Genomic DNA, 24,310 nt, shown 5'->3' with positions numbered 1-24,310 from the left:
ATTCTACGTTGTCTCGCTTTGGACCTTTTTCGGGAAAAAGCACCGTGGCTAAAAACTTCGAAAAATGGAAAAAGAGTCAGGAGCAAAGCGTTTATCTGCGCGTCCTCTGGAGAGATAAGAGCCCGCCGCGGGGATGGAAGTGTGTGTTTTATCCCGGAGGAGGTCCACGCGATGACAACGGCGTCGATGGAGGAAAAAACGCAACTTTTCACGCATTTCCATTGAAAGTAAAATTAACTCATGGAGAAAGGAGCCAGTCTGGAGTCATGAACGCAGGTTTGTGTGGGGAGGAAAACTCTTCTCTGCAACTTTTTCAAAAGTCCAAACTGCTTTCAGAGAGTTTATCTCCGGAAAATGACCCAAAAACTGCGCGCTCCTAGCAGCAGCACCCACTTTATTACCAGCCAGCCTCAAGTTTAATTGCAGTTTTCCTAAATAACAGCTTCCCCGAAGAAAGTGAGTTTGATGTCAGTGTTTGGAGGAAATCTGCCTCTCGGCTTGTTATTACTGCTCCTGCAGCAGACACACGGGTTAAATCCTTTGTCTTTAAACATCTGCCCTGCTGTGGATGCACACAGCCGGACTTTGTCATCAAAAGCTTTGTTAAAGTCTTAACATTTACCTGTTTAATGACCGAAGTCTTTACAAACTCCGTTTCTATCGGTATGATCTGTATTTTACGCGTTTTAATCTACATACCTGGGTGTCTTTTAACATAGGACCAGATTCCGCTTAAAAATCTGTGCGTTTAACAGCTGTCCACTTTTATCAACACCTATTTATCTGTAAAAGCGTTGCTTGTTGTTTTTAACATAGTTGTCCACGTGTATTAGAAAGTTCGGCTGGTATATATGTTCTTAACTACACGTTGGTTAAAGTGTTTCGCTTCACTTTATCTGCGAACACCGCAATCCCCCGTGAAGTTTGACTTAAATTCAAGCCAGTGACTTTTCAAATATAAACTTTATTTCCATTTAAAACGTGAGCCGGATGAACAAGCACCAGATGCGGGTTTTAAATATCGCAGTGTGTAGGGCGAGGATGGTAAGGTGTGCGTGTACAGGTGCGGTGAACGTATATTTGGTGTTTCTGTGAATGGAGTCTGGTGGCACAAGGGGGGGGGGGTAACATGTAGAGCGGTTTTTTTTTGTTTTTTTTAGATTGTTGGCCTTTTCGGAAACATCCGCTCGATGACTCCACTTCTCGTGGTGTCCCGGCCAAAACTTTGAGCCAGTAGAGCGGAAAATATGGCCTACAATCTCAATTCACAGCTTTTTACGAGCCCACATGCTTTTTTTTAAAACTTCAAACAAACATTTATCTAAGAAATTGGTACCAGAAGAGTTTAAATACACACAAATAGGCCAGAAAATACAGTTTTATACTCACATATTTCACTTCAAAGTCAATAAAAGCTGCCGAAATGAAGAGAAACGTCAGTCTGTTTCTGGATTTTAGGTGATTGCTTGAAAAGAAATTCAGGTTTTGATCCATAAAGTAGATTACAATTTGACAATATGTCAAGAAAAGTAAAACCTCCTGAATAAACATATTATACATGTATATATTAGTAAAATGCAATAAAACCCCATTATTACTGTAGTATATTAAGTATTTCTTTTTAAATGTTGTTGCCTCATTTATGACTAGAACAGAATAGAAATACAGAATTTATTTATCCCAGAAGGAAATTCTGTGTAACATTGTTCCTGCACAGAATTAAAAAATGGAGTTAAAATGTCAATAAGACAGAAGGACAATTAAACAAGTAATATTAAATATAATCTGTACAGGGCTAAGTGGTGAAATATAAGTATGTTATTACGCATGACTTTTTTAAAGTACTCAAATATGCTACTTAAATACTGTAATCTGATTAATTTGACTGAAACTGAACACTAATACTGCTTCAGTTAAATTCACACCATGTTCTCTATGAAAGCTGTGAAATTGTAGGTTTATTTTATAGTTAATTCAAGTGACATTAATATTTGTAGTTTATTTCAAATTACAAAGTCGCATTTCTCTAATAAGCTGTTACTTTTGGCTACTTGTACCTTATTTCTAGTATGTGACCTCAGTCATACTCTTAATTACTACTTTCATATTCATAAGTAACTACTAGTATGTACACAAGTTTAACTGATAATCTGTAAACATTGTAGATCAAAAGGATTTAGATGAAGGTTTAAAGTTGTAATATGTTACAATCAATCATAAAGTGAGGTGCATCTAGAAAAAAGAATATAATGTAAAAAAAAAAAAAAAGTGCATTTATTTTTTCCAATATTTATTTAAAATGTTTAAAGTTCCATAAAAGTTTTCCAACTCTGACGGGAAGATTTCTGTTGATATTCGATCCTGGAGGTAAGCCCTCCTGCGACCCCTCGCCGTGACCTCTTGACCTCGGCCTCGCCCCCGCCTCGCAGCTGCGCTCCTGTTTCCGGGAGGCCGGGGTGACGCGTCGCTGACTCGGCGCCGCGTCGTCGACGTGACGGGAAGGGAAGTTGCGAGTCCGTTTTTCCGTAAAACCTTTCTTTCTCCACTTCACACAGGTGTGAAGAAGCCTCCGTTAGCTCCCAAACCGAAACTCCCCTCCGCCGGAAAGCCGTCCCCCCCGCCCGTCGCCCCCAAGCCGGGCCCCCCGCCGCAGTCCGCCGCCGCCGCCACGCTGAAGAGGGAGAAACCGGCTGTCGCTCCCAAACCGTGCATCACCAAGTCCTCCTCCTCCTCCTCCCTTCCCCCCCCTCCCCCCAAACCCTCCGACCCCCCCGGCCTCGCTCAGGACCAGCAGGATGCGTCAGATGACGGCCTCTCTCTCCTCAACTCCAGAAATGGGATTTTGTCGGCGGCGGGGCGGCGCGACAACGATTACATCATCCCCACCGGCCCCTGTGAGGTCGTCCCGGACGGCCGCCGGCCGCCGCCGCTGGAGAACGGGAACGCCGGCGAGGGCGACGCCCACCAGGAGCCGGAGCGCAACGGGGTTCCCGCAGCAGGGGCGCTCGCTCGCAAGGAGGGCGGAGGTCAGGGTGACGGAGGGGCGCGGAGCGGCAGGAAGCCGAGGGACAAACCTCAGAGGCAGAGACACCTGGACAGAGGCGTCGCCGACGGCGACGCTCCGAGGACCGACGACGCTCCGAGGAGCGGCGAGCTGACGGAGGACGCCGCGGACGCCGGGAGCCCCCGGGACGGTTCTGCCGACGAGCCCGACGGTCCTCGGGCGGAGGCCGGCGTCGTTTTGACAGACTCTTCTCCGGCCTGTGACGCTGCGGGCAGCATCACCGTCTTCTGGAGCGCCGCCGCTCCTCCTCCTCCTGGCGGCGGCGGCGGCGAGGTCCCCGCCGCCCCCAGTAAGCCCCTCCCAGTTCCTCAGCCCCGGAGGCTAAGGAAGCCGGCGCTGGTGAGGCAGGACGGGGTGGAGGGCGGTGCGGCGGAGCGGGGCGCCCCCGGCTCGGAGACGGAGGAGGCGGCGGCGGCGGCGCGGGAAGCGTGGGAGGAGCCGCCGCCGCCGCCTCCCGGAGACCCGGGCTCCGGCGACGCCCCCGTCCCGCCGCGCCGCCAGACCTCCCTCAGAACTGCGCCTCCTCTCAACAAGAGCTGCTCCCACTCCTTGGACCTGCTCGGCACGGAGGGGGAGGAGCGGCGGCGGGGGGGGGAGGAGTGGCGGCGGGGTGGGGAGGAGCGGCGGCGGGGGGAGGAGGACGAGGACGGCGGCTACGGCGACTTCAAGCGCTACCCGATCACGCACAGCCTCCCCAAGCAGATGAAGCTGGGCTGCCAGCGCCCCCGGAGGGCCCCGCCCTCCGAGGGCCAGCCGTCGCCGCGGGCGCCGCCCAGGAAGCCCCAGCGACACAGCCTGCCCGCCCCACCGCCGCCCTCCGTCTGCCCCCCCGCCCCCCCGCACGCCCACACCCCCATGAGGGAGCTGCCGCCGCCGCCGCCGCAGGAGAAGAGCGCCTGGCGCTTCGCGCGGCCCTGCGTCACCTTCTTCAGCCGGCAGGTGCCCGCCAGGAGCAGCGTGCCCCCGAAGGGCCGCGCCCCCGCCCTGGGGGGCAAGCAGAGGGCGCAGTCCTTCTCCGCCGCCGACCTGGCCACCCGGGCCGGCGCGCAGAAGAGGAGCCTCTCCTTCCGGAAGCTCCTGGAGCTGCGGCTGTCGGTGAAGATGCTGCCGAAGCTGCTGGCCAAGGGGGGGCAGTCCCTGGACTGCACCAGCCTGGAGTCTCGCGGCGGCGGCGGGGGGCGGAGCCTGGAGCGGCCCAGCAGCTGCATCGGCGACTTCGGCGTGGACGGCGCAGTGGAGTACGAGAACGTGCCGCTGTACGAGGAGATCCCGGAGTACATGAACCTGCCGTTCCACGGCGGGAGGCCGGGCTGGAGCCACGACTCCGACGACTCCGACGTCTACGAGGTGCAGGATCCGTACGGGCGGAGTCACGACCACGAGTACGAGAGGTACGGCGCCTCAGGCTGCGTGGAACGCTGGAGAAACTGTTTAGATAGATAGATAATTACTTTATTCATCCCCGAAGGGAAATTGTCTTGTTGCAGCAATCTGGTACATACGAATATTATAAAATACAATAGAATAGAATAAAAGCAAGAAATTAAAATATAAAAATATCTGGGTATAAGACATAAAGTAAAACACAGAACGGAATATGGGCACTTAGAAATAAGCAGGAGATAAAAGCAAGATAAATAAATAGTAAGGTGCAGTGGCAGAGCCATTAGAAGTAGGTATTATATAATAATAATTGCAATAATACACATAATAACAATGTGTAATAGTGTATAATGCTCGTGTATAATACTACTAATAATGGTAGCAATAATGTAACAATAACAATATATATATATATATATCAGTAGTAATAACAATAATATAGATAATAACAATGTGTAATAGTGGATAATACTCGTGTATAGCACTACCCACTCTGGCCTGTTGGTTTGTTTGTCTCCAGTCATGAATTCATCAGAGAAATGACAGGATTATCAAAAAAGACGTTCATATTGGTCTGTTCTCCAGGTGTTGTAACCTGTAGATTCTTAATAACCAAGACAACTCCTCTAATTACGACATTTATTGGTCTTTGTTGTTGTTTTCTTTGGAGATCAGATGTGCAGAAGAAAACACAACAGGCTTTCTCGTGAAAACGCTTGACTCCCGCTGCACCTTTCATTCTTCATGGTTCGTTTACATGAAGAGTCACTGATAACGCTTGGGCTCCGTCTCCATGTAGAAGGTGGAAACGGTGGTCCTGGTCCTGGTCCTGGTCTTGGTCCTGGTCCTGGTCTTGGTCGTGGTCCTGGTCCTGGTCCTGGTCACCACGGCTGTAGCAACCAGTAGTTCTGCACATGCTCAACAGAAACAATCAGAACACAGTTTCCTCCGTGATGTCATGACTCCTTATTCTTCTGGAATTGTTACTTTTATTTTGACAGTCACTGTAATAACAATCCAACTTGGTACTTTTATTTTTGTCTGTGTTGATGTAGAAGGAGCTTTGACTGTGTAAAGTGTGAGACAGGTTGTAGAGTCAGTGAGACAGGTTGTAGAGTCACAGTGAGACAGGCTGTAGAGTCACAGTGAGACAGGTTGTAGAGTCACAGTGAGACAGGTTGTGGAGTCACAGTGAGACAGGTTGTAGAGTCAGTGAGACAGGTTGTGGAGTCAGTGTGAGACAGGTTGTAGAGTCACAGTGAGACAGGTTGTAGAGTCACAGTGAGACAGGTTGTAGAGTCACAGTGAGACAGGTTGTGGAGTCACAGTGAGACAGGTTGTAGAGTCAGTGAGACAGGTTGTGGAGTCAGTGTGAGACAGGTTGTAGAGTCAGTGAGACAGGTTGTAGAGTCACAGTGAGACATGTTGTACAGTCAGTGAGACAGGTTGTAGAGTCACAGTGAGGCAGGTTGTAGAGTCACAGTGTGAGACAGGTTGTAGAGTCAGTGAGACAGGTTGTGGAGTCAGTGTGAGACAGGTTGTAGAGTCACAGTGAGACAGGTTGTAGAGTCACAGTGAGACATGTTGTAGAGTCACAGTGAGTCAGGTTGTAGAGTCACAGTGAGACAGGTTGTAGAGTCACAGTGTGAGACAGGTTGTAGAGTCACAGTGAGACAGGTTGTAGAGTCACAGTGTGAGACAGGTTGTAGAGTCACAGTGAGTCAGGTTGTAGAGTCACAGTGAGACAGGTTGTAGAGTCACAGTGTGAGACAGGTTGTAGAGTCACAGTGAGACAGGTTGTAGAGTCAGTGAGACAGGTTGTAGAGTCACAGTGAGACAGGTTGTAGAGTCACAGTGTGAGACAGGTTGTAGAGTCAGTGAGACAGGTTGTGGAGTCAGTGTGAGACAGGTTGTAGAGTCACAGTGAGTCAGGTTGTAGAGTCACAGTGAGACAGGTTGTAGAGTCACAGTGAGACAGGTTGTGGAGTCACAGTGAGACAGGTTGTAGAGTCAGTGAGACAGGTTGTGGAGTCAGTGTGAGACAGGTTGTAGAGTCACAGTGAGACAGGTTGTACAGTCAGTGAGACAGGTTGTAGAGTCACAGTGAGACAGGTTGTGGAGTCACAGTGAGACAGGTTGTAGAGTCAGTGAGACAGGTTGTGGAGTCAGTGTGAGACAGGTTGTAGAGTCAGTGAGACAGGTTGTAGAGTCACAGTGAGACATGTTGTACAGTCAGTGAGACAGGTTGTAGAGTCACAGTGAGGCAGGTTGTAGAGTCACAGTGTGAGACAGGTTGTAGAGTCAGTGAGACAGGTTGTGGAGTCAGTGTGAGACAGGTTGTAGAGTCACAGTGAGACAGGTTGTAGAGTCACAGTGAGACATGTTGTAGAGTCACAGTGAGTCAGGTTGTAGAGTCACAGTGAGACAGGTTGTAGAGTCACAGTGTGAGACAGGTTGTAGAGTCACAGTGAGACAGGTTGTAGAGTCACAGTGTGAGACAGGTTGTAGAGTCACAGTGAGTCAGGTTGTAGAGTCACAGTGAGACAGGTTGTAGAGTCACAGTGTGAGACAGGTTGTAGAGTCACAGTGAGACAGGTTGTAGAGTCAGTGAGACAGGTTGTAGAGTCACAGTGAGACAGGTTGTAGAGTCACAGTGTGAGACAGGTTGTAGAGTCAGTGAGACAGGTTGTGGAGTCAGTGTGAGACAGGTTGTAGAGTCACAGTGAGTCAGGTTGTAGAGTCACAGTGAGACAGGTTGTAGAGTCACAGTGAGTCAGGTTGTAGAGTCACAGTGAGACATGTTGTAGAGTCACAGTGTGAGACAGGTTGTAGAGTCACAGTGAGACAGGTTGTAGAGTCACAGTGAGTCAGGTTGTAGAGTCACAGTGAGACAGGTTGTAGAGTCACAGTGTGAGACAGGTTGTAGAGTCACAGTGAGACAGGTTGCAGAGTCACAGTGAGACAGGTTGTAGAGTCAGTGAGACAGGTTGTAGAGTCACAGTGAGACAGGTTGTAGAGTCACAGTAAGACAGGTTGTAGAGTCACAGTGTTGCGGTGCAGCAGGTCGTCCTGGTTCCTGGTTGGTTCCTGGTTCCTGTGTTCTTGAGTTCCTGCAGGTTATTTTCAGTGACCGGGGCAGGAAATGTCTGAGAATCGCAGAAACGCCACACGGCTCTCTAGAACAGGGAAAATAAACCGCCACTACCCCCCCCCCCCCCCCCCTCTCTGCCCCCCCCCCCCCCATCCCTTCCCTCCGCCCTCGCACTGCTCTTAGCCTTTACTTAACCTCGCCATGTTTCTGCTCCGTCCTGCGGGAGACGATCTCCTCTGAGGACACTTCTCCGTCCATGACATGAACAGAGTTTAGAGGTTTTTCTACTGAGCAGCAGTGGAAACGGCTTCAAAGTCACTTTATTAACAGGCTGAACAAACGACAACGTTTGAAGAAAAGCTTCATTTAAAATGAGGAAAAGAGTTGAACTCTTGTTGCTTCTGGTCAAAGATACATTCAATCAATGAATCCTTCCTGCTTCTGCTCTTTTATCAGCGTCTTCTTTCACTTTTTCCACCTCTGGATTTACTGAGCTGCTCCTTCTTCTCCGTCACCGTAGCAACAGTCGTCTCTGTCTCGGTGTGTGTCATCTTCGTCCTCGTCTTCATCTTCCTCATCTTAAGGTCATCTGTCCTCAACGCTAAATCCAGAAAGGTCAAGAATTATGTCCGTCTTCAGTCCGTCTTCTGTCTGTTTTCTGTCCAACTTCTGTCCAACTTCTCTCCGTCTTCTGTCCAACTTCTGTATGTCTTCTGTCCATCATCTGTCTGTATTCTGTCCAACTTCTGTCAGTTTTCTGTCCGTCTTCTGTCTGACTTCTGTCCGTCATCTGTCCAACTTCTGTCCGTCTTCTGTCCGTCTTCTGTCCGACTTCTGTCTGACTTCTGTCCATCATCTGTCCAACTTCTGTCGGTCATCTGTCTGTCTTCTGTCAGTTTTCTGTCCAACTTCTGTCCGACTTCTGTCGGTTTTCTTTCCAACTTCTGTCTGACTTCTGTCTCTCTTCCGTTCGTCTTCTGTCTGTATTCTGTCCAACTTCTGTCAGTTTTCTGTCCGTCTTCTGTCTGTCTTCTATCCAACTTCTGTTCATCTTCTGTCTGTCTTCTGTCAGTTTTCTTTCCAACTTCTGTCCCTCTGCTGTCCATCTTCTATCCGACTACTGTCCGTCTTCTGCCCATCTTCTATCCGTCTCCTGTCCATCTTTTCATGTTTACTTTGGTTAGTGTCCAGGGTTGTGGACGTGTATTACCCAGAGTAGTACTGCTGAGCAGTACTGGGCTGACGTAACGTAGAAGACGACAGAAATAACGATCCCCTTTTGATTAAAGACTGAATATGAGCACAAATACAGAGGTGTCCTCTCCTGGACATCAGGACGGAGGCGCTTCAGCCCGAGGTTGCGTGAGACGGTTCAGAAACGTCTCGACGAGCAAAGTTGAAAGCGTAAGGCGCCAAATGTTAGACGCTACTCAGAGCAGAGACGTGCACGTCTTCGTTGTTGGACTCTCCGGGCCCAGGCGTGTTTCCTGACGGCGGCGGACGGCGAGCGGCGGTGCTGGGAAACCATGGAGACGTGCTCTGCTTCTTAATGTCTGGCGTGCAGAGGAGTTGGCTGCAAATGTGTGTTGGAGAGGAGAGAGAGAGAGAGAGAGAGAGTGAAGGAGTGAATGTGTGGTGTTTCCCAGCCTATTGGGTTTATATAAGGAGCCCGGGGCCGTAAACAAGCGGCGCTCTGTGCCGCGGCCGGACGGCGGAGCGCTAAGCGTACGAGCACAAGACGCTGGGCGACGTGAGGAGAGTGAGCCGAGGTCCCCGGGAAGAGACGTGGGAAGAAAAGCAAAGGGAGCGGAGAGGAGGGTGAGAGGAAGTGAAGGAGCGTGTCGACGGAGTCGGAGCCCTTCCTCCCGTCCACCTCGTTTCCACCCCGGCGAGGACGCTCCTGTTTCAAAACATCGGTGACACACAAACACAAGTCGCGGCCTGTACAGGCCTGGTCTGCGCTCGTCGTTTCCTCCAGCGGTGGAGGAGGAGGAGGAGGAGGAGGACGGTCTGTCGTACGGCAGTCAGTGAATGCATCACCGCCCTCACAGCTCGGAAGGGTCTTATCCTCCAGCTTCTCCTCCTCCTCCTCCACCTGTTCTCCTCCTCCACCTGTTCTTCTCCTCCTCCTCCACCTGTTCTTCTCCTCCTCCTCCACCTGTTCTCCTCCTCCTCTACCTGTTCTTCTCCTCCTCCTCCACCTGTTCTCCTCCTCCTCCTCCACCTGTTCTCCTCCTCCTCCTCCACCTGTTCTCCTCCTCCTCCTCCACCTGTTCTTCTCCTCCTCCTCCACCTGTTCTCCTCCTCCTCCACCTGTTCTTCTCCTCCTCCTCCACCTGTTCTCCTCCTCTACCTGTTCTTCTCCTCCTCCTCCACCTGTTCTCCTCCTCCTCCACCTGTTCTCCACCTCCTCCACCTGTTCTCCTCCTCCTCCTCCACCTGTTCTTCTCCTCCTCCTCCACCTGTTCTCCTCCTCCACCTCCTGGTCTGGTCGGTCCAGAAACCTCGTATTCAAAGTTTGATTCTCCTCCATTAGAATATCGGATCCTAGGAGCTGCATTCAGAATCTGCTGTGTCTGTGTGAGCTGGACTGGCTCCGCCCACACACACCCATCTATGGGGAAGAGGAGGAAGCACTTCCTCTCGTGGCGCCATGTGCCAGAGCAGAGCTGCCTGATTGTGGGAGGAGTCAAAAGGAGGAGGAGCCTACCTTGATTGTGATTGGCTAAAACCCTGATGACACTATGTAGGGTTTGATTTCTGATTGGCTGCTTGGAGCAACACACTTTTTAAAACCTGGAACAAGCTGGAGAGAGAGAGAGAGAGGACACACTGTCTTCTCTTCTGGGGCGTCGTTCCAGATGTGGAGACGATCAGTATTGCTGGAGAACTTCTAGAAAGTGGATTTTATATAATACGAGCCTTTAACATTCCCAGCCGAAGCAGCATGGAGCTGAACGACTCAGCAGTTTATTATTCACGACACATCCATCGATGTTTTTGTAGCTTTGCAGATCACGTTTTCAGTTCATCATTCACAGAGGTTATATTGATCCGAATGATTGTTAGAATTCATTTAAAAGCACTCATGCAAAAAAAAAAAAAAAGATGTGAAAACGATTGAAAATGTCACTGTGGCCTGAAACAAGCCTGAATTCAAAGCATTACAAATATTTGTATATAGTAGTATAGTTTTTTTTTTGAAAGTTCCTCTTTAAAAAAAAAAAGATTCTCATGAGAGAAGAAAAAAAAAAAACCCATCATCCATGCATTTAAAGTCCTGCAGACAGTTTTATGCTTAATGTTTAAACAAGCAGAAACCTCCTCTTACAGATGGTCTGCTGAGAATGCTGCGAGTGCACGCGTTATTAAAAAAAAAAAAAAGATTAAAAAAATTGGCCTTAAAACCCCGAGACCTGAGCGATCTGGAGGGAATCACTCAAAAGTCTGTAAATCTTTCAGCTCCGCTCGTCGGGAGGATTTGATGTTTTTTTTTCCAACGCTTGGCTTCGCGCCAAACCTCCTCCGTCTGTCACGTCTGCAGTGTTGACTTTCTTTATTAACGTTACGGTCGTCCACACGGGGAGCCGCATCTCCCAGCCTTTTGTTACGACCCCCCCCCCCCCAAATCACTCAGCAGCAGTCCAGCTATTTTCAATTCCTGCCGGCTGTTTTCTCCACATGTAGTCGAGGTGTCATCGTTAGTTTCCCATCGCAGCGAGTCCCACAAGTAAACATTATCATTTGTTGGATTTATCTCAGGACCCACGTGTTGCAAGAGCCCTCTGTAATCTCTGTTTATTCAGGGGGGGATTTTCTGCACACACACACACACACACACAGTCCTCCTCGCTATCTCAGATTTAAACATTGTGTGGAAAGTCATTTTGCAGCGTGTTGTTTTTTTCTCAAGAGCCCAGAGATCTCGAGGACCTGAACATGTTTTCTGTGTGCAAAGACCCATAAAGACCCTCGTCGACGAGGACGAGAAGAAGAAAAAATACGAACAAATTATTGTTCATTAATCATCGCCATAGTTATGACTTTAATTTATGGGATTTTTTTGAATGCAGACTCTCTCAAACACCGGTCGTTTGAAACTTCCTCATTCTGTGAACTCCTCTCAAGTATTTAGTTTTTTCTTGTTCGTTTTACAGCAATACTATTTTTTTTTTTTATTTCTTGTTACGGTGGTTAAGTATTTTGCCAACGTCTGTCTTCAGAGCGGGTGTGTCTTCACACTTTATTTCCTCAATGAGGAAAATAGAGTCTGTGACTTAATAATAAATACTAAAAAAGTCCCGTCTATGGTTAATATCTTCACCTCCACCTCAATTCAGTTTTTACAAGTAGGTTTTGTTCTCCCAGGGATTCTTCTGTAACTTTGGGTTTTCTTTTTCTTGTCAAGCCAGGCCGGGTCCAGTAAAGTTACTTTTGTAATCCCGTGTGTGTGTGTGTGTGTGTGTGTGTGTGTGTGTGTGTGTGTGTGTGTGTGTGTGTGTGTGTGTGTGTGTGTGTGTGTGTGTGTGTGTGGTGCAGCGGCTGGCTGAGGCAGGACGTCCACTCGGAGGAGGACGAGGACATCCACAGCTCCGACGAGGAAGACGACAGTTCCACCTCCAGCAAGGAGCAGCTGGACGAGGCAGACAGACAGGTAGGGTCAGTGACGCCGTGGGACTCACTGGACAGTCTGCTGACTGACACAGACACAGACACACACAGACACACACAGACGGACACAGACGGACACAGACTGAACTGGTAGTGACTTGTAGTATCACTATGGACTTGTAGCATCACTATGGACTTGTAGTATCACTCTGGACTGGTAGTGACTTGTAGTATCACTCTGGACTGGTAGTGACTTGTAGTATCACTCTGGACTGGTAGTGACTTGTAGTATCACTATGGACTGGTAGTGACTTGTAGTATCACTATGGACTTGTAGTATCACTCTGGACTGGTAGTGACTTGTAGTATCACTATGGACTGGTAGTGACTTGTAGTATCACTATGGACTTGTAGTATCACTCTGGACTGGTAGTGACTTGTAGTATCACTATGGACTGGTAGTGACTTGTAGTATCACTATGGACTTGTAGTATCACTCTGGACTGGTAGTGACTTGTAGTATCACTATGGACTTGTAGTATCACTCTGGACTGGTAGTGACTTGTAGTATCACTATGGACTTGTAGTATCACTCTGGACTGGTAGTGACTTGTAGTATCACTATGGACTTGTAGTATCGCTCTGGACTGGGAGTGACTTGTAGTATCACTATGGACTTGTAGTATCGCTCTGGACTGGGAGTGACTTGTAGTATCACTATGGACTTGTAGTATCGCTCTGGACTGGGAGTGACTTGTAGTATCACTATGGACTTGTAGTATCACTATGGACTGGTAGTGACTTGTAGTTATCACTATGGACTTGTAGTATCACTATGTGACTGGTAGTGACTTGTAGTATCACTATGGACTTGTAGTATTGCTCTGGACTGGGAGTGACTTGGTAGTATCACTATGGACTGGTAGTGACTTGTAGTATCACTATGGACTTGTAGTATTGCTCTGGACTGGGAGTGACTTGTAGTATCACTATGGACTGGTAGTATCCCTCCTGATAGCTCGTATCACTCCTGCTGTCCAAACTGTCACTACAGTCCTGGCAGGCTGTGTGCTCACACTCTGCCGTGTGTGTGTGTGTGTGTGTGTGTGTGTGTGTCGGGGTGGGGGGGGGGGTGATCAAACACAGGCTGCAGGTTCAGGAATGACTCAGTGAGTGAAAAGAGTTTTTTCCTGCGTGACCCTCTTCATGATTTCATGGCGGCGTCGCCACCTGACGCTCAGAGTGTGGAACACGGGCTCTGATAGGACCAGGGTGGCCTTTGGGACCGGGGTGGGGGGGTGGGGGGGGGGGGGGGGGGGGGGGGGGGGGGGGGGGGTCAAGGCCGGGCGTCCAAATGAAGTGGCTGAAAGACCGCCCCATTGCCATGCAACAACACACTGCATGAGAAGCAGCCGAGGAGGGAGGAGGGAAAAGAAGGGCTGCTGCTTGAACTGTTGTTGTTGCTGCGATGGTTTGAACAGGAGCCGCTGATCATGGTGGTCTGCAGCGAGCCTGTGAGTCGCCGCCCCGCGTTCTCCCCGTCTCGCCGTCCTCCCCGTCTCACTGTCTCCCCCGTCTCACTGTCTCACTGTCTCACCGTCTCCCCGCCTCACTGCTTATGTTTGTGTTCTTTCAGCAGGAGGACGAGATGAAGAGGAAGAAGGTGGTGCACATCGCCCAGGAGATCATGAGCTCCGAGGAAAGTGTAGGTTCATCAACCTGTGTGTGTGTGTGTGCGTGTGTGTGTGTGTGTGTGTGTGTGTGTGTGTGTGTGTGTGTGTGTGTGTGTGTGTGTGTGTGTGTGTGTGTGTGTGTGTGTGTTGTGTGTGTGTGTGTGTGTGTGTGTGTGTGTGTGTGTGTGTGTGTGTGTGGTTTTTTGTTTTTCCCGACTCGTTAGACGTGGGTTTAAGTTCAAGGACACACAAATGTCCGTCTTCACCTCTCAGGCTCCGTTTCCACAACAACGTCTCAAGTGAAAACTTCGTCTTTGCCGTTTCCGTTTCAAAATACTTTTATGTTCACACCGAAACCATTTGACAATGATATCTGTTTCCACGGAAAGCGAGCAGAAACACTGAAAAGGATGCAGATGCGCCTGCCAGGCTGCGGGTTGGGAGAACGGACATTCTAGTGGACAGACTACCAAGCTGGATTGTTGTTACGGTGACTGTCAAAATAAAAGTACCAAGTTGATTGTTATTACAGTAACTGTCAGAATAAAAGTACCAAGTTGCATTGTTGTTACAGTAACTGTCAGAATAAAACTACAAGTTGGATTGTTATTACAGTAACTGTCAGAATAAAAACTAACCAAGTTGGATAGTTGTTGCGTTGACTGTCAAAATAAAAAGCACCAAGTCCAGGAGAGTAAGGACTGGGAGTCATGACACCGCAGAGGAAACCTTGTGCTGATTGGCTCTAACTGAGCATGTGCAGAACAGCGAGTTACTATGGCCACAGTGACCAGGACCAGGACCAGAACCAGGACCAGGACCAGGACCAGTTTTTCTGCCGTCCACAAGGAGGAACGGGTCCTGAGCGTTTCCTGAAAGTTGTATTTTCTCCGTTTCCACGGAGACAGAGTTGAAGTGTTTTCAGTGCCTCTGAGCACCGTTGTCGTGTGAACGGACACTGAAAATGCTACTAAAATGTTTGCGTTTTTACTTGAAACTGTTGCCGTGTCAACGAGGCTCAAGTGGGCCACCGCGATTCATTGGCCTGAAGTCGCGTTTTAAATATTTGCCCTCAACACGGACTGTCAGGGTTCGTCCTCTTCACGTCGTGTCTCCTGAGCCTACGGCTGTCGTCACACTGAATAGCACCGTTGTTCAGCTTTTACATTACAAACGACTTTACGGAAACGAATATGAGCCTGTGGGTCTCGACTGAGGGGGGAAAAAAACCCTTTTCCATTACCAGACGAGAGTAAAATCCAGAGACGTGGAGGTGAAGACCGAGACATTTTCACGACATACATTCTACTACACATCAGTTTTCGCCTTCAGGAGCTAAATAGATAAATAATAATTATTTAAAAAATTGAATAATAGCATATATAAGTCCCACTTGTTTTACCTGCTCAGTTGATAATGTGACTTACGATGTACATAGCAGTTGGTAAAGCCAGACTGAATGTTGCCGCATTATCAGAAACACCATTAAACCAAATGACTGCTGGTTCAAGATAAAGCTTGTGTTTTAGTTTGAGCTAAAAATGAACATTATTCCTTTTCGTGAGGCATTTTTTTGCCTGATTTCAACCTGGACTCAGGTGTGACTGAAACTCCAGACGAAGCCGCGACGCTATAATAAATCTAATAAATGGAATAAGTCTAAATAAATAAATCCTACTGCTGTGTCCTGTGTCTTTCTCCTCTGTTATTAGGTTCGTGGACGTCCTGAAGCTCCTTCACATAGTAAGTGCTGCTCTATTATTAAAACCTGCTTCGTTTTAGCGTCCAGGGAAATCTAGCGCATAAGCATTTCAAACTGGGCTGACGTGAATTAATTCACCTTTTACTTTACTCGCATCACTTCACAGATGTTAACTCTGTGTTAAAAAAAAAAACTAGTGAAGTACATCCAGTACTTTTTTAAAGCGGTAACGTTTAAATCGCTAACTTCCACGGCACTGCTTGAGTTTGTCGCGGAGGAAGCTAGCACAACATTTCTGCTCTGTTATTGTAATGCCAGTCGGTTATATACGGCTATCTGTACTTTGGCTTCGTCTCTGTGGGAGAATTTCTCCTCGTTCCGTGTTTTAACCTGGAGAAAGACGATTCAGTTACAGCGAAGGAGCAACGCAGCTAATTACAAAAAAAAAAAAACAGTGAAATAATTGTTGGTTCTATTTGCCCAGCTGTTCAAAACAAACCCCTTGTACCGTGTTAATGGTGATCATATGAATCCTAAATCACAAGAGAGAGCAGGAAATGCTGTGATTGGTCAGCCTGCAGCTGAGAAACCGTCCGGAAGCGTCTCACGACCACCACCTGGTGGCGCAAACGGGACCTGCAGGACCAGGCGGTTTCATCCTGTCTCCGTGTTTCGCCTGGAAACATGTTTGACCTGCAGCTGAGGGGTCGACGCTTCACCTGTCGGTCGGCGCTTTTACTGGAGAGCGGTGCGGGATTAGAACCCGCGCTGTTGGGGGAGGGGCGGTGGTGTGTGTGTGTGTGTGTGTGTGTGTGTGTGTGTTGGGGGGGGGGGGGCTCTGTCCAAGAAAAGAGGTCAGATCGCATTCTTCCCCTCTCTACCGACGGCCGGCCGCCAAGCAGCTGCTTCCTCTGGCCGCAGAGTCGACTTCTACACACACACACACACACACACACACTTGTATTGTTGTGTGTGTGTGTGTGTGTGTGTGTGCTACATACCTGTGGTGGTCGATTGGTCAGTTTATTTTTGTTTTGTGAATTGAACCGGGACAGAAAACCCTAAAAACTCTGGGTTTGACACTTTGAGCGCCGACGTAGTTTCATGTAAACATGGACGTAGTTTCATGTAAACATGGACGTAGTTTCGCCGTGGTAAACATGGACGTAGTTTCATGTAAACATGGAACGTAGTTTCGCGTGGTAAACATGGACGTAGTTTCATGGAGAGTGAAGACGTGAACAGGACACACTGGTCCGCTTCCTCCAGGCCTCGCCGCTTCCTTCCAGGTGGATGTATGTGTTGGCGCTCGTGACAGAGACGAACTGCTAACTCAGCTGTGTGTGTGTGTGTGTGTGTGTGTGTGTGTGTGTGTGTGTGTGTGTGTGTGTGTAGGGGGGGGGGTTCTGTTTGAGCTGCAGTCCAGTCTTTTGTCACACTGCTGAACTGTGTGCTTTATACCTACATGTTCATGGTCAAACTGTGAATAGAATAGAATTGAACTGAATAGAATAGAACTGAATAGATGGAATAGAGTAGAGTAGAATAGAATGTTTTAAACTTTCATAAACATCTGGCTGGCGGCGCAAAATAACCTACAAATTATAACCGTAAAGAAATAAGTTAATAGCAAAAGTCCGATTTAGGAGATTTTATTACTTTTGACGACAAATTTCTGTGTGTGTGTGTGTGTGTGTGTGTCCTCAGGACTTCAGGGATGCGGTTGCCAAGGCGACGCGTCAGAACGGGAAGCCGGTGGTGGAGGAGCGGACGCTCAGCCAGATCCTTTATTACCTGCCGCAGCTCTACCAGCTGAACAGAGACCTGCTGAGAGAGCTGGAGGAGCGGGTGGCCCACTGGTACACACACACACACACACACACACACACACACACACACACACACACACACACACACACACGCACACACACACACACACACCTCATAAAAACGTCTGAATGAATCTCACGGTTTCCCGTTGAGTCGTTTGTTCCTGATACTCGACGATGTCAAAAGTCTTTCCTCCCGTCTCCGTCTCCCGTCTCCGTCTCCGTCTCCAGGGGCGACCACCAGCGGCTGGCGGACATCTTTGTCCAGAAGGGTCCGTACCTGAAGATGTACTCCACCTACATCCGTCAGTTCGACAACAACGTGGCTCTGCTGGACGAGCAGCGCAGGAAGAACCCGGCGTTCGCCGCCGTCGTCCGAGACTTCGAGGTAACGCTCTTTTCTACCGACGTCCATCCTTCTTGTGGATTATGTAAGAAAATCGACTTTAGTTCATAAACACCAGCTTAAAGCTTCTTTCTGTCATTTTAATGAGTATACCAAACAAGATTACTGTTCAAATCTGTAATGAAACGTTCCTCCTGATGTTGTCAAAGGATTCTGATTGTGATCAATATAGAACATAGAGGAAACGGCCTATAAAGACTTATACACATCAGATAACATCCATATGAACTATAAATAATATAAAATACTATGTGTACAAATAATTTTAGGAGTTCTGTCACATTATCATGTTGTTTCATTGAGTTTTGTTTACTTTTATATACTTTGGGATAGTCATGTTAATACTTATAGAAGTTTGGTGTCTTTATGGTCATTTTATGTATTTACATTGTTTGCTTTTTTTCATTTAGTGAAACAATTTTCCCCTTTAAAGTTTGTGCACTTTTGTTTTTCTTCCAGCTTTTGTTCATTTCGGGTTTTCTTTAATATAAATGTCGTTTTTAGATGATTAATTGATGCTTCATTTGAATTATTTTGGTCATTTAGTGTCTCTTCACCATCCTTTTACATCCATATTATATATTTTTTTCCAATGTTATTTGAGAAAATCAACTGAGTGTGTTGTTGTTCAGGGTCAGGGATACGTTGTGGAGTATTTGTACCGCGTTGTTCGTGGCGCAGAGTGTTTACAGTCGTCCGGCTCATGAAAACTGGTCTCGTTCCTCCCAGATGAGTCCCAGATGTGCCAGTTTGGCTCTGAAACATTACCTGCTGAAACCTGTGCAGAGGATCCCCCAGTACCAGCTGCTGCTCACTGGTACTACCTGCTGCCCCACACACACACACACACCACACACACACACACACACACACACACACACACACACACACACACACACACACACACACACACACACACACACACACACACACACTCCCATCTTTTTCTGTGGTCGCCAAAGCCTCAAACTACTAAATTGCTGTTTTGGTGTAATGCTGCCACCTACTGGTGATTTTTATGATCAACAGCTTAAAGGAGAGAAAACCAAAGGAAATGTAGTGAGAAGCTCACTTTACCCTGAACTCAATAATAAAAGTACTTCAGGAAGATTCTAGATTACAGGCATGTTCTGATTTGATGAAATAAAAAAATAAAAAAGGTTCAAATGTCAAAGGAAGTCGTGAGAATTTATGTAAACAGTTTGCGGGTAGTAATAATATTAATAACATTTATTTTACCTTTCATACGTGACATGCAGCCCAAAGTGCTGCACAGTTTAAAAGTGATCTTTATAATATAACATGTTATTTAGTCTTCAATGCAGCATCATTGTCTGACATCGTTTCCTTACTATTATTCATGTTCAAGTTGAAACGGATTGTTTTTATGTGTTTGGATCCCACTTTAAATCCACCTGAATGTTTTGTTTTCTCCAGATTATCTGAAGAACCTTCCAGAAGACTCTGAGGATTATACCGACACGCAAGGTTTGATCAAGATGAAGAAACCTCACTGCTCTGAATTCAAGATGGTTATTGATCATTAAACAATATACAGTGTAAAGTAGAAGTCACTGTGATATTACCTCCATATTATGGCCACAATAATAAATCTTAACGTGTCAGTAGTATAGGAAAAAGTTATTTGTATTCATCTTTCAAATGAATGAAATGGCACTCATTTTATTTCCTGTGACGTTAATAAACACACTGAATACAATTGACATGTTTAAACAATATTTACATTTTAAATGTGAAAAGAAATAAATGTGCTGATTAGATTTGAATGAATATTTCAGTATGATAGGTTTAGTTTTCTATATTTAGTGTTGGTAATGTAAAGATTACTGAAGATGTGACTTGGTTCCTTTACGTTGTTGATTCGATGCGAGAATCTTTCTGAAGCTTCAGTCCAAAGGTGGTAAAGTGTTTGTTTGTTGAAGTTGGACACGGAGGCGAGACGTTCAGAGACGCTGCGGTTCAGTGAGAGCAGGACTGACGTCTCGTCTCCGTCTGGTTCCTCAGCGGCTCTCGGCATCGTGAAGGAGGTGGCCAACCACGCCAACGACATCATGAAGCAGGGGGTGAGCCCCGCCTCCACCCTCCTCACTGCACCGCTGAGGGGGCGTCGCTCTGTCTCTGTCTTTCTCTCTGTCTTTCTGTCTCACCGCCACCCGTCTGTCTCACCTCCACCCATCTGCCTGTCCTCCACCTGTCTGTCTCTGACTTTCTCTCTGTCTGTCTGTCTGTCTCATCTCCACCCATCTGTCTCACCTCCACCTGTCTGTCTCTGTCTTTCTCTCTGTCTTTCTGTCTCTCCTCCACCGGCCTGTCTCTCCTCCACCTGTCTGTCTCTGTCTTTCTCGCTGTCTGTCTGTCTCAACTTCACCTGTCTGTCTCACCTCCACCTTTCTGTCTCTCCTCCACCTTTCTGTCTCTCTGTCCCAGGATAACTTCCAGAAGCTGATGCAGATCCAATACAGCCTCAACGGACAGCATGAGATCGTTCAGCCTGGACGGGTTGGTCTCCGTCCATCCGTCCATCCATCCATCCATCCATCCATCCATGGGTGTGTCTCTGAAGCCTGTCTCTGTCCCCCAGGTGTTCCTGAAGGAGGGCACTCTGATGAAACTGTCCCGGAAAGTCATGCAGCCGCGCATGTTCTTCCTGGTGAGCCCCCCCCCCCCCCCCCCCCCCCCTCCCGGCTGTCCCGCAGTCTGTCCCGCAGTCTGTCCTCTGCTCTGCTCCCTGACTGAGCTGGTGTCTTGACGCTTGTGTCCTCCCGTGTTGCTGCAGTTCAACGACGCCCTCATGTACACCACCCCGGTCCAGTCTGCGCAGTACAAACTCAACAGCGTCCTCTCTCTGGCGGGGATGAAGGTGAACACCCTCCTCCTCCTCCTCCTCCTCCTCCTCCTCCTCCCTCCGCCCTGAAAACCCCCACGTCTCCGTCCTCCGGTGTCCAGCTCTGGTCTGTGCTGTGTTTCTTCCAGGTGAGCAAGCCGAGTCAGGAGGCCTATCAGAACGAGCTGAACATCGAGAGCGTGGAGCGCTCCTTCATCCTGTCTGCCAGGTCAGACCTCCGTCACCTCCACCACCCCCACCCACCCCACCCCCGTTCATCCATCTTCAGACCCGCTCACGTCGTTAGCGCTTCCAAACAGCCAGAGCTTAATGGCTCACGTTATGTAAAATCCACTTCTTGAAGGTTTTCAAGGAGTAGGCTCCTCCCCCTTTGACTCCTCCCACAATCAGTGGGAGGAGGAGGTGGAGATGGAGGAGGAGGAGGTGGAGATGGAGGAGGAGAACTTTAAAGTTAAATCAAAGCTGCTACTCTGCTTTGTCAGATTTAAAGGACGCGATGTGTCAGTGGCAGGGGGTGTAATGCGGTGAGTCACCACCAGGGGGCGGATCACTGCACCGCGCTCAAGGTTCAAGGTGTTTTATTTGTCATTTCAACAGTTTCACAGTGTAATGGAATGAAATTCTTACTTTGCCGTCTACCCTGGTGCCGACATACATAAATAAATAAGTATATACACAAGAAAATAGAATAAAATAAAATATAAAATAAAATAAAATAACAGAGCAGTGCAAAATATTAGTCAGAAAGTGAGATGTGCATTGTGTGCAATTGTACAGATTACATTCAGAAGCTCCGTTGTAAGTGTGTGTGTCTGCTGACCGTGTGTGCAGCTCGGCCAGAGAGCGAGACGAGTGGCTGGAGGCCATCGCCAGGGCCATCGACGACTACACCAAGAAGAAGATCACCTTCATCTCCAGCCGCAGTCAGGAGGAGGTGTGTGTGTGTGTGCGCGTGTGTGTGTGTGTGTGTGTGTGTGTGTGTGTGTGTGTGTGTGTGTGTGTGTGTGTGTGTGTGTGTGTGTGTGTGTGTCACTAACCGTCGGCGTGTCCCCGCCCAGGCCTCGGACGGCGCCGTGGACAGCGGCGCCCCGCTGGGCTCCAAGGCTCCCATCTGGATCCCCGACCTGCGAGCCACCATGTGCATGATCTGCACCTGCGAGTTCACCCTCACCTGGAGGAGGCACCACTGCCGCGCCTGCGGGAAGGTCGGTGGCTCCGCCCCCCCCCCACCACCACCCCCCCTCCTCCGGCGCCCCCCGGGGTTATAACCTCCGCCTTCCCCGCTTCAGGTGGTGTGTCAGGCCTGCTCCACCAACAAGTACTACCTGGAGTACCTGAAGAACCAGCCGGCTCGAGTGTGTGACCACTGCTTCGCCAAGCTGCAGGAGAACAGTGAGTCGTCCAATCACAGCAGGCGCCTCGGCGAGGAAACAGCCTGTAGTTTCCACTGAGACGTGGCCTTAGCTCTCTCGTCTCCTCTCCTTCATCCACATCGTCAACAAGTAAAAGTAAAATCCACAGGTCCTCTCGTAAGGTTTAACAGTTTATTTGTCAAAGAAACAAACAAAAGGGTGGTCCAGAAAAAATGTCCAAAGGAGTTCCAGGTTCTGCTACATTACGGATCGTTATGGACATATATAAAAACACTAAAAACAACCACAGAAAACATGAAATATTTTTTTATTGGCTCCTGGTGTTCTGTGTTGTTAAATGTGTTAAATATGACTTTTAATTGGAGCCAGTGATTGTGTGTGACTGGAACAATATGTTGTCAGATAAAGAGACTGTTTGTTGTGGACGGTTGTCCCGCTGTGTTGCAGGTGACCGCTGCGCCTCCTCCTCCGTTTCTCCCATCAAGTCCGGAGCTTTCTCCTTCACCAGGAAACAGAAGAAGATTCCTGCTGCACTGAAAGAGGTCCGTGTCTTGTCTGCATCCTCGTCGCCTGCTCTCCGTGGCTCTAACGCCCCCCTGTGGTGGTTTGGTGCAGGTGTCCGCCAACACGGAGAACTCGTCCATGAGCGGCTACTTGAACCGCTCCAAAGGCAACAAGAAGCAGTGGAAACGTCTGTGGTTCGTCATCAAGAACAAGGTCCTGTACACCTACGCAGCCAGCGAGGTACGTCCTGCTGTCCCCACGTCCAGCTGTCCCCACGTCCCGCTGTCCCCACGTCCTGATGTCCCCACATCCTGCTGTCCCCACGTCCTGATGTCCCCACATCCTGCTGTCCCCACTTCCTGCTGTCTCCACTTTCTGCTGTCCCTGTTTCTTGCTGTCCCCACATCCTGCTGTATCCACGTCCTGCTGTCCCCACGTCCCACTGTCCCCACGTCCTGCTGTCCCTGCTTCCTCCTATCCCCACGTCCTGCTGTCCCCACGTCCCGCTGTCCCCACTTCCTGCTGTCTCCACTTTCTGCTGTCCCTGTTTCTTGCTGTCCCCACATCCTGCTGTATCCACGTCCTGCTGTCCCCATGTCCTGCTGTCTCCACGTCCGGCTGTCTCCACGTCCGGCTGTCTCCACGTACTGCTGTCCCCACGTCCGGCTGTCTCCACGTCCTGCTGTCCCCACTTCCTCCTGTCCCCACGTCCCACTGTCCCCACGTCCTGCTGTCCCTGCTTCCTCCTATCCCCACGTCCCGCTGTCCCCACTTCCTGCTGTCTCCACTTTCTGCTGTCCCTGTTTCTTGCTGTCCCCACGTCCTGCTGTCCCCACGTCCTGCTGTCTCCACGTCCTGCTGTCCCAACTTCCTGCTGTCCCCACATCCTGCTGTCTCCACGTCCTCCTGTCTCCACCTCCTGTTGTCCCTACTTCCTGCTGTCTTCACTTCCTGCTGTCCAAGCTTCCTGCATGCGACCTCTGACCTGTACTGTGTGTGTGTGTGTGTGTGCGTGTGTGTGTGTGTGTGTGTGTGTGTGTGTGTGTGTGTGTGTGTGTGTGTGTGTGTGTGTGTGTGTGTGTCCAGGACGTGGCGGCGCTGGAGAGTCAGCCTCTGCTGGGCTTCTTCCTGAGGGAGGAGAAGAACGGTCCGGCCCAGAAGCTGCAGTTCAAGCTCTACCACAAGAACACGCTGTTCTACATCTTCAAGGCCGACGACATCCCGGCGGCGCAGAGGTACAACCACCGCCACCGGCCACAACATTACAACCACCGGCCACAACATTACAGCCACCGGCCACAACATTACAGCCACCGCCCCCTCCCCACCATGTCCTCAAGGTCGACCTTGCCATCAGAAACTTACCTTAACTTAATGTTTCTGGTAAAGTAAAACGTTTAAAAACGGTCCAAACAAGTCCCCCCGACGCTTCTTCGTCCTCGTTTCCATGTGAGGAAATGTACACTTGTTTGTGTTTTTAGATGTGTACATTATACAACACTGCCCCCACGGGTCGTCGGTGGTATTACTCTGGTTAAAGTCCTGGAAACAAACGTTTCACAGAATGAAAGCAGACGCCAGACGGAAAGCTCCGTCTCTATCTGTCCACCGCGAGCTGGAGCCGCAGGGGGGGGGGGGTTATCAGTACGTTGGTCTTTTACATTTGGTGTTTTCCCCCTGCAGGTGGATCGAAGCCTTCCAGGAGGCCATGATTCTTGAGCAGTAGTTCCTCCGGGTCACGGTGAAGTTCCCCTCCCATCATCACATCCCCGGGTTGGGGGGGGGGGGGGGGGGGGTCAGTGGCTCAG

At 49.1% G+C, this 24,310-nt stretch overlaps 1 protein-coding gene across 1 annotated transcript; it reads left to right on the top strand.

Annotated features, from left to right (window-relative positions):
- Positions 1-146: 146 nt before the first annotated feature.
- fgd6 (FYVE, RhoGEF and PH domain containing 6) lies at positions 147-24,276 on the top strand. The gene is made up of 21 exons (XM_080518541.1): positions 147-276; positions 2,556-4,455; positions 12,078-12,192; positions 13,786-13,874; positions 15,535-15,565; positions 17,232-17,383; positions 17,585-17,741; positions 18,489-18,576; positions 19,197-19,247; positions 19,785-19,843; positions 20,208-20,279; positions 20,362-20,430; positions 20,557-20,640; positions 20,754-20,833; positions 21,457-21,571; positions 21,684-21,830; positions 21,915-22,017; positions 22,446-22,540; positions 22,614-22,742; positions 23,589-23,737; positions 24,186-24,276. Exons 1-21 carry the CDS (start codon positions 267-269, stop codon positions 24,226-24,228), a joined length of 3,738 nt encoding a protein of 1,245 aa, XP_080374667.1. The 5' UTR covers positions 147-266; the 3' UTR covers positions 24,229-24,276.
- Positions 24,277-24,310: the final 34 nt, after the last annotated feature.

Source organism: Blennius ocellaris, assembly GCF_963422515.1.
Source record: "Blennius ocellaris genome assembly, chromosome: 22".
NCBI lineage: Eukaryota > Metazoa > Chordata > Actinopteri > Blenniiformes > Blenniidae > Blennius > Blennius ocellaris.
Note: the sequence above shows the minus strand (reverse complement) of the source record. Positions and strands in the feature narration are given on the sequence as shown.